This window comes from Crinia signifera, chromosome 9 (assembly GCF_055691185.1).
Source record: "Crinia signifera chromosome 9, ASM5569118v1, whole genome shotgun sequence".
NCBI lineage: Eukaryota > Metazoa > Chordata > Amphibia > Anura > Myobatrachidae > Crinia > Crinia signifera.
Window position 1 is genome coordinate 167,330,466 of NC_139225.1, and position 16,526 is coordinate 167,346,991.

Consider the following 16,526-nt stretch of genomic DNA (forward strand, 5'->3'; position numbering starts at 1 on the left):
TATGTGACCGTGGTACACACTGATATACAGAATTATATATAGTAGAAGCAGCTAATAATAATCCCCAGTGTCAGAGCTGAGTGAGGCAGCCAGGCTGAGAGAAGGGATTCCCTGTGACGTCACTCCCTGGTAACCAGATAAACACAGTACAGACAACACCTTATATGGCTATGTACGTCACAGGAACTCCGGAGGGGCGGGGCTGTGCCGCCTGACCTGTTCTGGCCCTGTTTTGTGACCCTGGGGGTAGCTGCAGGGCCCGGGGTGTCAGAACAGGGGCAGCCAGGTGCGGTGGGCTGGTGGGCCGGGTATGGGGTCACTGGTGGTAGTTTTGGGGGAGATATTGGGGGATAAAGGTGTGTGACGTCAGGGGGGGGCGGTACCGGCTGTATATATACTCCCAGGGATGCTGCCAGCTTCATTCACAAATCTCCGCCGGCTCCGATAGCGCACGGGGTTACTAGCAGCCGGGCAGCGGGACTACTACACCGACAGCCGGGCACCGGGAGCACCATCACAGCTGGCGATGCAGCACCGGGAGTAACACCGGGACTATTACCGAGAGCAGCACCGGGAGTAACACCGGGACTATTACCGAGAGCAGCACCGGGAGTAACACCGGGACTATTACCGGGAGCGACACCGAGAGCAGCACCGGGACTATTACCGGGAGCGACACCGAGAGCAGCACCGGGACTATCACCGGGACTATTACCGGGAGCGACACCGAGAGCAGCACCGGGACTATTACCGGGAGTTACACCGGGACTATTACCGGGACCCCCACCCCTGCCCCCGGGGGACATGTACCAGGGCTACGACTCCTCCAGCTCCTCCCCCTCCGCAGACTCTCACTATCTTTCGTCCGTGGATTCCTTCGGGAGCCCCCCGGCAGCTACTGCCCCGCAGGTGAGTCGGACGTCACAACCAAGGAGTGTGAGGTCACCGGGGGAAATAAATATGACCTACATCTGTAATATGTACCCCCCCCCCCCAACACACTCACACACACACACTCAACTGTCACTGTAATAACACCCCCTACACACACTCACCTGTCACTGTAATAACCCACCCCCACACACTCACCTGTCACTGTAATAACCCCGCCCCCACACACTCGCCTGTCACTGTAATAACCCCGCCCCCACACACTCACCTGTCACTGTAATAACACCCCCCGCACACACTCACCTGTCACTGTAATAACCCCGCCCCCACACACTCACCTGTCACTGTAATAACCCCGCCCCCACACACTCACCTGTCACTGTAATAACCCCGCCCCCACACACTCGCCTGTCACTGTAATAACCCCGCCCCCACACACTCGCCTGTCACTGTAATAACCCCGCCCCCACACACTCACCTGTCACTGTAATAACACCCCCGGCACACACTCACCTGTCACTGTAATAACCCCGCCCCCACACACTCACCTGTCACTGTAATAACCCCGCCCCCACACACTCACCTGTCACTGTAATAACACCCCCCGCCCCCACTCACCTGTCACTGTAATAACCCCGCCCCCACACACTCACCTGTCACTGTAATAACACCCCCCCGCACACACTCACCTGTCACTGTAATAACACCCCCCCGCACACACTCACCTGTCACTGTAATAACCCCGCCCCCAACACACTCACCTGTCACTGTAATAACCCCGCCCCCAACACACTCACCTGTCACTGTAATAACACCCCCTACACACACTCACCTGTCACTGTAATAACCCCGCCCCCACACACTCACTTGTCACTGTAATAACACCCCCCACACACACTCACCTGTCACTGTAATAACCCCGCCCCCACACACTCACCTGTCACTGTAATAACACCCCCCACACACACTCACCTGTCACTGTAATAACCCCGCCCCCACACACTCACCTGTCACTGTAATAACCCCGCCCCCACACACTCACCTGTCACTGTAATAACACCCCCCACACACACTCACCTGTCACTAATAACCCCGCCCCCACACACTCACCTGTCACTGTGATAACACCCCTCACACACACTCACCTGTCACTGTAATAACCCCGTCCCCACACACTCACCTGTCACTGTAATAACACCCCCCACACACTCACCTGTCACTGTAATAACACCCCCCACACACACTCACCTGTCACTGTAATAACCCCGCCCCCACACACTCACCTGTCACTGTAATAACCCCACCCCCCCACACTCACCTGTCACTGTAATAACCCCGCCCCCACACACTCACCTGTCACTGTAATAACACCCCCCACACACTCACCTGTCACTGTAATAACACCCCCCACACACACTCACCTGTCACTGTAATAACACCCCACACACACACTCACCTGTCACTGTAATGACCCCTCCCCCACACTCATCTGTCATATTACTAACCCCACCCCCACCTGTCACTTTAAGAACCCCACCCCACCTTTCACTGCAATAACCCAACTCACCTGTCACTGTAATAACCCCACCTCCACACTCACCTGTCACTGTAATAACCCCACCCCCACACTTACCTGTCACTGTAATAACCACACCCCCACACTTACCTGTCACTGTAATAACCCCACCCCCACCTGTCACTGTAAATAACCCCACACTCACTTGTCACTGTAATAACCCCACCCACCCACACTTACCTGTCACTTTAATAACCCCACCCCCACCTGTCACTTTAATAACCCCACCCCCACCTGTCACTGTAATAACCCCACAACCACCTGTCACTAATAACCCCACACTCACCTGTCACTGTAATAACCCCACACTCACCTGTCACTGTAATAACCCCACTCACCTGTCACTGTAATAACCCCACTCACCTGTCACTTTAATAACCCTACAACCACCTGTCACTAATAACCCCACACTCACCTGTCACTGTAATAACCACACCCCCACCTGTCACTGTAATAACCCCACACTCACCTGTCACTGTAATAATCCCACACTCACCTGTCACTGTAATAACCCCACACTCACCTGTCACTGTAATAACCCCACACTCACCTGTCACTGTAATAACTCCACACTCACCTGTCACTGTAATAACCCCACACTCACCTGTCACTGTAATAACCCCACACTCACCTGTCACTGTAATAACCCCACACTCACCTGTCACTGTAATAACCCCACACTCACCTGTCACTGTAATAACCCCACACTCACCTGTCACTGTAATAACCCCACACTCACCTGTCACTGTAATAACCCCACACTCACCTGTCACTGTAATAACCCCACACTCACCTGTCACTGTAATAACCCCACACTCACCTGTCACTGTAATAACCCCACACTCACCTGTCACTGTAATAACCCCACACTCACCTGTCACTGTAATAACCCCACACTCACCTGTCACTGTAATAACCCCACACTCACCTGTCACTGTAATAACCCCCTCCCCGCATACTCCTACTCACCTGTTACTGTAATATCGTCATATATAACGCTGTGAGGTATGGGCACTATATAGAGAGCTGTGTGGTATATGGGCACTATATAGAGTGCTGTGTGATATGTGGGCACTATATAGAGCACTGTGTGGTATGTGGGCACTATATAGATCGCTGTGTGATATGTGGGCACTATATAGATCGCTGTGTGATTTGTGGGCACTATATAGAGTGCTGTATGATATGTGGGCACTATATAGAGCGCTGTGTGATATGTGGGCACTATATAGATCGCTGTGTGATTTGTGGGCACTACATAGAGTGCTGTATGATATTTGGGCACTATATAGAGCGCTGTGTGATATGTGGGCACTAAATTTAGAGTGCTGTGTGATATGTGGGCACTATATATATATATATATATATATATCTGTGCGATATGTGGGCACTATATGGAGTGCTGTGTGATATGTAAGCACTCTATAGAGCACTGTGATATTTGGGCACTATATAGAGCACTGTGTGATATATGGGCACTACACAGAGTGCTGTGTGAGATGTGGGCACTATATAGAGCGTTGTGTGATATGTGAGCAGTATATAAGGTGCTGTGTGATATGTGGGCAATATATAGAGTGCTCTGTGATATGTGGGCACTATATAGAGCGCTGTGTGATATGTGAGCAGTATATAAGGTGCCGTGTGATATGTGGGCACTATATAGAGTGCTGTATAGTGTTGTGTGATATATGGGCACTATACAGTGTTGTGTGATATGTGGGCACTATATAGATTGATGTGTGATATGTGGGCACTATATAGAGCACAGTGTTATATATGGGATGGGCACTATATAGATCGCTGTGTGATATGTGGGCACTATATAGAGCACAGTGTTATATACGGGATGGGCACTATATAGATCGCTGTGTGATATGTGGGCACTATATAGATCAATGTGTGATATGTGGGCACTATATAGAGCGCTGTGTGGTATATGGGCACTATACAGAGTGTTGTGTGATGTGGGCACTATATAGTGCACTGTGTGATATGTGGGCACTATATAGTGCACTGTGTGATATGTGGGCACTATATAGTGCACTGCGTGATATGTGGGCACTATATAGTGCACTGCGTGATATGTGGGCACTATATAGAGTGATATGTGAGCACTATATAGAGTGATATGTGGGCACTATATAGAGTACAGTGTGATATATGGGATGGGCACTATATAGATGGCTGTGTGATATGTGGCACTATATAGATCGCTGTGTGATGTGGGCACTATATAGATCACTGTGTGATATGTGGGCACTATATAGAGCGCTGTGTGGTATGTGGGCACTATATAGATCGCTGTGTGATATGTGGGCACTATATAGATCGCTGTGTGATTTGTGGGCACTATATAGAGTGCTGTATGATATGTGGGCACTATATAGAGCGCTGTGTGATATGTGGGCACTATATAGATCGCTGTGTGATTTGTGGGCACTATATAGAGTGCTGTATGATATTTGGGCACTATATAGAGCGCTGTGTGATATGTGGGCACTAAATTTAGAGTGCTGTGTGATATGTGGGCACTATATATATATATATATATATATATATATATATATATATAGCTGTGCGATATGTGGGCACTATATGGAGTGCTGTGTGATATGTAAGCACTCTATAGAGCACTGTGATATTTGGGCACTATATAGAGCACTGTGTGATATATGGGCACTACACAGAGTGCTGTGTGAGATGTGGGCACTATATAGAGCGTTGTGTGATATGTGAGCAGTATATAAGGTGCTGTGTGATATGTGGGCAATATATAGAGTGCTCTGTGATATGTGGGCACTATATAGAGCGCTGTGTGATATGTGAGCAGTATATAAGGTGCCGTGTGATATGTGGGCACTATATAGAGTGCTGTATAGTGTTGTGTGATATATGGGCACTATACAGTGTTGTGTGATATGTGGGCACTATATAGATTGATGTGTGATATGTGGGCACTATATAGAGCACAGTGTTATATATGGGATGGGCACTATATAGATCGCTGTGTGATATGTGGGCACTATATAGAGCACAGTGTTATATACGGGATGGGCACTATATAGATCGCTGTGTGATATGTGGGCACTATATAGATCAATGTGTGATATGTGGGCACTATATAGAGCGCTGTGTGGTATATGGGCACTATACAGAGTGTTGTGTGATGTGGGCACTATATAGTGCACTGTGTGATATGTGGGCACTATATAGTGCACTGTGTGATATGTGGGCACTATATAGTGCACTGCGTGATATGTGGGCACTATATAGTGCACTGCGTGATATGTGGGCACTATATAGAGTGATATGTGGGCACTATATAGAGTGATATGTGGGCACTATATAGAGTACAGTGTGATATATGGGATGGGCACTATATAGATGGCTGTGTGATATGTGGCACTATATAGATCGCTGTGTGATATGTGGGCACTATATAGATCACTGTGTGATATGTGGGCACTATATAGATCGCTGTGTGATATGTGGGCACTATATAGATCGTTGTGTGATATGTGGGCACTATGTAGAGCACAGTGTTATATATGGGATGGGCACTATATAGATCGTTGTGTGATATGTGGGCACTATATAGAGCACAGTGTTATATATGGGATGGGCACTATATAGATCGCTGTGTGATATGTGGGCACTATATAAATCGCTATGTGATATGTGGGCACTATATAGAGCACAGTGTTATATATGGGATGGGCACTATATATAGATCGCTGTGTGATATGTGGGCACTATATAGATCGCTGTGTGATATGTGGGCACTATATAGATCGCTGTGTGATATGTGGGCACTATATAGATCAATGTCTGATATGTGGGCACTATATAGAGCGCTGTGTGGTATATGGGCACTATATAGAGCGCTGTGTGGTATATGGGCACTATACAGAGTGTTGTGTGGTATATGGGCACTATACAGAGTGTTGTGTGATATGTGGGCACTATATAGAGCACAGTGTGATATATGGGATGGGCACTATATAGATCGCTGTGTGAAATGTGGGCACTATATAGAGAGCTGTGTGATACAGTATGTGGGCACTATATAGAGCACAGTGTGATATATGGGATGAACACTATATAGAATGCTGTGTGATATGTGGGCACTATATAGAGCGCTGTGTGAAATGTGGCACTATATAGAGAGCTGTGTGATATGTGGCACTATATAGATCGCTCTGTGATATGTGGGCACTATATATAGCGCTGTGTTGTATATGGGCTCTATATAGAGCACAGTGTTATATATGGGATGGGCACTATATAGATCGCTGTGTGGTATGCGGGCACTATATAGAGCACAGTGTTATATATGGGATGGGCACTATATAGATCACTGTGTGATATGTGGGCACTATATAGATCAATGTGTGATATGTGGGCACTATATAGAGCGCTGTGTGGTATATGGGCACTATAAAGAGCGCTGTGTGGTATATTGGCACTATATAGAGCGCTTTGTGGTATGTGGGTACTATATAGAGCGCTGTGTGATATGTGGCACTATATAGAGAGCTGTGTGATATGAGGGCACTATATATAGCGCTGTGTTGTGTGATGTGGGCACTATATAGATCAATGTGTGATATGTGGGCACTATATAGAGAGCTGTGTGATATGTGGGCACTATATAGAGCGCTGTGTGATATGTGGCACTATATAGAGAGCTGTGTCATATGTGGGCACTATATAGAGTGCTGTGTGATATGTGGCACTATATAGAGAGCTGTGTGATATGTGGGCACTATATAGAGAGCTGTGTGATATGATGGCACTATATATAGCGCTGTGTTGTATATGGGCACTATATATTGAGCGCTGTGTGGTATATGGGCACTATAAATAGTGCTGTGTTGTGTGATATGTGGACACTATATAGATCACTGTGTGATATGTGGCACTATATAGAGAGCTGTGTGATATGTGGGCACTATATAGAGTGCTGTGTGATATGTGGACACTATATAGATCAATGTGTGATATATGGGCACTATATAGATCGCTGTGTGATATGTGGGCACTATATAGAGAGCTGTGTGATATGTGGGCACTATATAGAGTGCTGTGTGATATGAGGGCACTATATATAGCGCTGTGTTGTATATGGGCACTATATTTTGAGCGCTGTGTGGTATATGGGCACTATATATAGCGCTGTGTGGTATGTGGGCACTATATAGAGAGCGGTGTGATATGTGGGCACTATATAGAGCGCTGTGTGGTATGTGGGCACTATATAGAGAGCTGTGTGGTATGTGGCACTATATAGAGCGCTGTGTGGTATGTGGGCACTATATAGAGCGCTGTGTGGTATGTGGGCACTATATAGAGAGCTGTGTGATATGTGGGCACTATATAGAGAGCTGTGTGATATGTGGGCACTATATAGAGAGCTGTGTGATATGAGGGCACTATATATAGCGCTGTGTTGTATATGGGCACTATATATTGAGCGCTGTGTGGTATATGGGCACTATATATATAGCGCTGTGTGGTATGTGGGCACTATATAGAGAGCTGTGTGATATGTGGGCACTATATAGAGCGCTGTGTTGTATATGGGCACTATATATTGAGCGCTGTGTGATATGAGGGCACTATATATAGCGCTGTGTTGTATATGGGCACTATATATAGCGCTGTGTTGTATATGGGCACTATATATAGCGCTGTGTTGTATATGGGCACTATATATAGCGCTGTGTTGTATATGTGCACTATATATTGAGCGCTGTGTGGTATATGGGCACTATATAGAAACATAGAATGTGACGGCAGATAAGAACCATTTGGCCCATCTAGTCTGCCCCTTTTTTTATCCTTCAGGTAATCTCCACCCTTTTCTTTTTGATCCAAATGTGAGGATACGGGTTCCCCAATCATTCAGACACCGAGCAGATGAAACCAAAATAACGGTTTATTTTCCACAGCGCACACAAGTAGATAATAAACAGGAACAAGAGGCAAATGTAGCATAGAAACGTTATCCAGGTAGCAGTCCAAACAGGCCGTCCTTATAGCGGTCACAGTTCCAAACCAATTCCACAGAACAAAACTATCGCTTATCCACACAGCCGTGATAGCAGATTAGTCCTCCGAATTCCACAGGGATCCCCACCGCAACCCTATCACATATACCACACAGCAGTGATAGCAGATTAGTCCTCCGAATTCCACAGGGATCCCCACCACAACCCTATCAACATATTCCACACAGCCGCGATAGCAGATTAGTCCTCCGAATTCCACAGGGATCCCCACCGCAACCCTATCACATATTCCACACAGCAGTGATAGCAGATTAGTCCTCCGAATTCCACAGGGATCCCCACCGCAACCCTATCACATATTCCACACAGCCGTGATAGCAGATTAGTCCTCCGAATTCCACAGGGATCCCCTCGCAACCCTATCACATATACCACACAGCAGTGATAGCAGATTAGTCCTCCGAATTCCACAGGGATCCCCACCGCAACCCTATCAACATATTCCACACAGCCGTGATAGCAGATTAGTCCTCCGAATTCCACAGGGATCCCCACCGCAACCCTATCAACATATTCCACACAGCCGTGATAGCAGATTAGTCCTCCGAATTCCACAGGGATCCCCACCGCAACCCTATCACATATACCACACAGCAGTGATAGCAGATTAGTCCTCCGAATTCCACAGGGATTCCCACCGCAACCCTATCAACATATTCCACACAGCCGTGATAGCAGATTAGTCCTCCGAATTCCACAGGGATCCCCCTCGCAACCCTATCACATATACCACACAGCAGTGATAGCAGATTAGTCCTCCGAATTCCACAGGGATCCCCACCGCAACCCTATCACATATACCACACAGCAGTGATAGCAGATTAGTCCTCCGAATTCCACAGGGATCCCCACCACAACCCTATCAACATATTCCACACAGCCGTGATAGCAGATTAGTCCTCCGAATTCCACAGGGATCCCCACCGCAACCCTATCACATATTCCACACAGCAGTGATAGCAGATTAGTCCTCCGAATTCCACAGGGATCCCCACCGCAACCCTATCACATATTCCACACAGCCGTGATAGCAGATTAGTCCGACGAATTCCACAGGGATCCCCACCGCAACCCTATCACATATACCACACAGCAGTGATAGCAGATTAGTCCTCCGAATTCCACAGGGATCCCCACCGCAACCCTATCACATATACCACACAGCAGTGATAGCAGATTAGTCCGACGAATTCCACAGGGATCCCCACCGCAACCCTATCACATATACCACACAGCAGTGATAGCAGATTAGACCTCCGAATTCCACAGGGATCCCCACCGCAACCCTATCAACATATTCCACACAGCCGTGATAGCAGATTAGTCCTCCGAATTCCACAGGGATCCCCACCGCAACCCTATCAACATATTCCACACAGCCGTGATAGCAGATTAGTCCTCCGAATTCCACAGGGATCCCCACCGCAACCCTATCACATATTCCACACAGCCGTGATAGCAGATTAGTCCTCCGAATTCCACAGGGATCCCCCTCGCAACCCTATCACATATACCACACAGCCGTGATAGCAGATTAGTCAACCGAATTCCACAGGGATCCCCACCGCAACCCTATCACATATACCACACAGCCGTGATAGCAGATTAGTCCTCCGAATTCCACAGGGATCCCCACCGCAACCCTATCAACATATTCCACACAGCCGTGATAGCAGATTAGTCCTCCGAATTCCACAGGGATCCCCACCGCAACCCTATCACATATTCCACACAGCCGTGATAGCAGATTAGTCCTCCGAATTCCACAGGGATCCCCTCGCAACCCTATCACATATTCCACACAGCAGTGATAGCAGATTAGACCTCCGAATTCCACAGGGATCCCCCTCGCAACCCTATCACATATACCACACAGCAGTGATAGCAGATTAGTCAACCGAATTCCACAGGGATCCCCACCGCAACCCTATCAACATATTCCACACAGCCGTGATAGCAGATTAGTCCTCCGAATTCCACAGGGATCCCCACCGCAACCCTATCAACATATACCACACAGCAGTGATAGCAGATTAGTCCTCCGAATTCCACAGGGATCCCCACCGCAACCCTATCACATATTCCACACAGCAGTGATAGCAGATTAGTCCTCCGAATTCCACAGGAATCCCCACCGCAACCCTATCACATATACCACACAGCAGTGATAGCAGATTAGTCCTCCGAATTCCACAGGGATCCCCCTCGCAACCCTATCACATATACCACACAGCAGTGATAGCAGATTAGTCAACCGAATTCCACAGGGATCCCCACCGCAACCCTATCACATATACCACACAGCCGTGATAGCAGATTAGTCCTCCGAATTCCACAGGGATCCCCACCGCAACCCTATCAACATATACCACACAGCAGTGATAGCAGATTAGTCCTCCGAATTCCACAGGGATCCCCACCGCAACCCTATCACATATTCCACACAGCAGTGATAGCAGATTAGTCCTCCGAATTCCACAGGGATCCCCACCGCAACCCTATCACATATTCCACACAGCAGTGATAGCAGATTAGTCCTCCGAATTCCACAGGAATCCCCACCGCAACCCTATCACATATACCACACAGCCGTGATAGCAGATTAGTCCTCCGAATTCCACAGGGATCCCCTCGCAACCCTATCACATATTCCACACAGCAGTGATAGCAGATTAGTCCTCCGAATTCCACAGGGATCCCCCTCGCAACCCTATCACATATACCACACAGCAGTGATAGCAGATTAGTCAACCGAATTCCACAGGGATCCCCACCGCAACCCTATCACATATACCACACAGCAGTGATAGCAGATTAGTCCTCCGAATTCCACAGGGATCCCCACCACAACCCTATCAACATATTCCACACAGCCGTGATAGCAGATTAGTCCTCCGAATTCCACAGGGATCCCCACCGCAACCCTATCACATATTCCACACAGCAGTGATAGCAGATTAGTCCTCCGAATTCCACAGGAATCCCCACCGCAACCCTATCACATATACCACACAGCCGTGATAGCAGATTAGTCCTCCGAATTCCACAGGGATCCCCACCGCAACCCTATCACATATTCCACACAGCCGTGATAGCAGATTAGTCCTCCGAATTCCACAGGGATCCCCTCGCAACCCTATCACATATTCCACACAGCAGTGATAGCAGATTAGTCCTCCGAATTCCACAGGGATCCCCCTCGCAACCCTATCACATATACCACACAGCAGTGATAGCAGATTAGTCCTCCGAATTCCACAGGGATCCCCCTCGCAACCCTATCACATATACCACACAGCAGTGATAGCAGATTAGTCCTCCGAATTCCACAGGGATCCCCCTCGCAACCCTATCACATATACCACACAGCAGTGATAGCAGATTAGTGCTCCGAATTCCACAGGGATCCCCCTCGCAACCCTATCACATATACCACACAGCAGTGATAGCAGATTAGACCTCCGAATTCCACAGGGATCCCCACCGCAACCCTATCACATATACCACACAGCACTGATAGCAGATTAGTCCTCCGAATTCCACAGGGATCCCCACCGCAACCCTATCACATATACCACACAGCAGTGATAGCAGATTAGTCCTCCGAATTCCACAGGGATCCCCACCGCAACCCTATCACATATTCCACACAGCAGTGATAGCAGATTAGTCCTCCGAATTCCACAGGGATCCCCCTCGCAACCCTATCACATATTCCACACAGCAGTGATAGCAGATTAGTCCTCCGAATTCCACAGGGATCCCCTCGCAACCCTATCACATATTCCACACAGCAGTGATAGCAGATTAGTCCTCCGAATTCCACAGGGATCCCCCTCGCAACCCTATCACATATACCACACAGCAGTGATAGCAGATTAGTCAACCGAATTCCACAGGGATCCCCACCGCAACCCTATCACATATACCACACAGCCGTGATAGCAGATTAGTCCTCCGAATTCCACAGGGATCCCCACCGCAACCCTATCAACATATACCACACAGCAGTGATAGCAGATTAGTCCTCCGAATTCCACAGGGATCCCCACCGCAACCCTATCACATATTCCACACAGCAGTGATAGCAGATTAGTCCTCCGAATTCCACAGGAATCCCCACCGCAACCCTATCACATATACCACACAGCAGTGATAGCAGATTAGTCCTCCGAATTCCACAGGGATCCCCACCGCAACCCTATCACATATTCCACACAGCCGTGATAGCAGATTAGTCCTCCGAATTCCACAGGGATCCCCTCGCAACCCTATCACATATTCCACACAGCAGTGATAGCAGATTAGTCCTCCGAATTCCACAGGGATCCCCCTCGCAACCCTATCACATATACCACACAGCAGTGATAGCAGATTAGTCCTCCGAATTCCACAGGGATCCCCCTCGCAACCCTATCACATATACCACACAGCAGTGATAGCAGATTAGTCCTCCGAATTCCACAGGGATCCCCCTCGCAACCCTATCACATATACCACACAGCAGTGATAGCAGATTAGTGCTCCGAATTCCACAGGGATCCCCCTCGCAACCCTATCACATATACCACACAGCAGTGATAGCAGATTAGACCTCCGAATTCCACAGGGATCCCCACCGCAACCCTATCACATATACCACACAGCACTGATAGCAGATTAGTCCTCCGAATTCCACAGGGATCCCCACCGCAACCCTATCACATATACCACACAGCAGTGATAGCAGATTAGTCCTCCGAATTCCACAGGGATCCCCACCGCAACCCTATCACATATTCCACACAGCAGTGATAGCAGATTAGTCCTCCGAATTCCACAGGGATCCCCCTCGCAACCCTATCACATATTCCACACAGCAGTGATAGCAGATTAGTCCTCCGAATTCCACAGGGATCCCCCTCGCAACCCTATCACATATAACACACAGCCGTGATATACAGGTTTCCTGCACTAAGTCCACACAGCACCGGACACTCCACACAGGAGCGTAGAAGGGCCCACCCTGGGCAGATGATGCGTTCCACAAGATACCTAGGCAGAGTATGACCTCTTAGCCCAGGACAGTGGCTAACATATAGAGCGGTGTGTGGTATATGGGCACTATATAAAGCACTGTGTGGTATATGGGCACTATATAGAGCACTGTGTGGTATATGGGCACTATATAGAGCGCTGTGTGGTATATGGTCATTATATAGAGCGGTGTGTGGTATATGGGCATTATATAGAGCGCTGTGTGATATATGGGCACTATATAGAGCGCTGTGTGGTATATGGGCATTATATAGAGCACTGTGTGGTATATGGGCACTATATAAAGCACTGTGTGGTATATGGGCACTATATAGAGTGGTGTGTGATATATGGGCACTATATAGAGCGCTGTGTGGTATATGGGCACTATATAGAGCACTGTGTGGTATATGGGCATTATATAGAGCACTGTGTGGTATATGGGCACTATATAAAGCACTGTGTGGTATATGGGCACTATATAGAGCACTGTGTGGTATATGGGCACTATATAAAGCACTGTGTGATATATGGGCACTATATAGAGCGGTGTGTGGTATATGGGCATTATATAGAGCGCTGTGTGTTATATGGGCACTATATAGAGCGCTGTGTGGTATATGGGCATTATATAGAGCGCTGTGTGGTATATGGGCATTATATAGAGCGCTCTGAGATACTGTACATGGGATGGGAACCATATAGAGTGCTGTGTAATATGTGGCAATATATATATATATATATATATATATATATATAGGTCTGTGTGATATGTGGGCAAATATAAGCTTCGGGCGCGTGGATGGTAGGGCATAAAATACCGCTTGTTAGCTCCAAAAAAACAGTGAATAACCCCATGTCCCCCTCTCCCACCCCCCCTCCCAAGCGCATTGTCTCACTGCATAACGTCAACACACTTGATCTTGCTGCCTTCTCAAACACGCTGTGTCCTCTTCTCGCCCCAATCGCCCTCATGTCCTGCCCCAACCTCGCTGCCTCCCTCTATAATGACACCCTATCTTCGGCATTGGACATTGCCCTCCCTCCTCTATCCCCCTTCGATGCTCCAACCCCCAACCGTGGCACTCACCTATCACCCGATTCCTTAAAAAGTGCTCTCGCACTGCTGAGCGCTTCTGGAAGAAATCACGCTCCCTTGCGGATTATCTCCATTTCAAATTCATTCTTTCCTCCTTCAGCTCTGCCCTTGCTCTGGCCAAGGAATCCTACTTTAAGTCCCTCATCCTTTCCCAATCATCCAATCCCCGCAGGCTCTTCGCCACCTTCAACTCCTTGCTCTCCCCCCTCCTCCAGCTCTTCCGTCCTCCATCGTAGCCGCTGATTTTGCTACCTACTTTTCAACCAAAATCTCCTCTCTCAGGACTGCCATCACTGCTGCCATGACCTCACCCTCTCCCTCCTCCCCTCCTACATCTCCACTCCCCTCCTTCCAACCCCTGTCCTCATTTTACCCCACCACTGCTGCTGAAGTCCACTCTATCCTTCAATCCGCTTCTCCCTCCACCTGCCCGCTCGATCCTATCCCCTCCAATATTATCCGTTGTCTCAGTCCATCAGTCTGCTCTTACCTGGCTCACCTCTTTAATCTTTCCCTATCCTCTGGGATCTTCCCTTCCTCCTTCAAACACGCTCTTGTCTCCCCAATTCTCAAAAAAACAAATATGGACCCCAACTCTCCATCCAACTACAGGCCCATCTCCCTCCTCCCTTTTGCCTCCAAACTTCTAGAACGTCTGACCTATAATCGTCTCCTAAGCCACCTTACTGCTAACTCCATTCTAGACCCCCTCCAATCCGGGTTCCGCCCTTTACATTCCACTGAAACTGCCCTGACCAAAGTCACTAACGATCTACTATTGGCTAAATCCAAAGGCCTCTTCTCTATCCTCATCCAGCTTGATCTGTCGGCTGCCTTTGACACTGTTGACCACCCTCTCCTGCTCAACACCCTCCGCTCCTTTGGCATCACTGGCACGGTCTTCTCCTGGTTCACCTCATACCTCTCCGATCGCTCCTTCTCCATCTCCACTCCGAGCTCCTCCTCTCCTACTACCCCCCAGCCAGTCGGTGTTCCCCAAGGGTCAGTCCTTGGCCCTCTTCTCCCTCTACACCACCTCTCTGGGAACCCTCATCAGCTCCTATGGTTTTCATTACCACCTTTATGCTGATGATACCCTAATCTATCTCTCCTCCCCCGACTTATCCCCATCACTCCTGTCCAAGGTCTCCGAATGCCTCACGGCCATCTCAGCCTGGATGACCCAACGCTTCCTGAAACTAAACATGGCTAAAACTGAACTTCTAATCTTCCATCCCCCGAACATCCCCTCTTCTCCCACTATCTCCATCAGCATTGGTGAAACCGAGATCACGTCCACCGACCAAACGCGCTGCCTCGGTGTCATCATTGACTCCTCCCTCTCTTTCACCCCCCACATTCGTGCTCTCTCACAGTCTTGCCGCTTTCACCTACGCAACATCTCACGCATCAGACCATTCCTCTCCACTGACGCGACCAAAATTCTCATTCACTCTCTTGTCATCTCCCGCCTTGACTACTGCAACATCCTTCTCTCTGGGCTACCTCTCACCCGCCTCGCACCTCTCCAATCCATTGTTAATGCTGCTGCTAGGCTCATCTTCCTCTCCCGCCGCTCTACCTCCGCCTCCCCCCTCTGTTTATCTCTTCACTGGCTCCCCATTCCTTTCCGAGTTCTCTTTAAACTCCTCACCACCACCTACAAGGCTCTCTCCTCCTCCACAGCTCCCTACCTCTCTTCACTGATCTCTATCCACACTCCCTCCCGTCCTCTTCGCTCCATCGCTGACCGCCGACTGACCACTCACCTAATCACCTCCTCCCACTCCCGTGTCCAAGATTTCTCTCGCGCTGCCCCCCTGCACTGGAACAACCTCCCGCCACCCATCAGGCTATCTGATTCCCTTAC

General features: G+C 48.7%; 1 protein-coding gene across 2 annotated transcripts in view; it reads left to right on the forward strand.

The window, feature by feature from the left end:
* Positions 1-390: 390 nt before the first annotated feature.
* FOSB (FosB proto-oncogene, AP-1 transcription factor subunit) overlaps positions 391-16,526 on the forward strand; it is a 33,285-nt gene continuing 17,149 nt past the window's right edge. Inside the window, exon 1 of one of the 2 annotated variants that reach the window (XM_083160413.1) lies at positions 391-909. In XM_083160413.1, coding sequence (XP_083016539.1) covers positions 805-909 — 105 coding nt within the window. In that variant the 5' untranslated portion in view covers positions 391-804. The remainder of the gene's footprint in view (positions 910-16,526) is intronic. The other variant, XM_083160412.1, reaches the window with a different exon arrangement.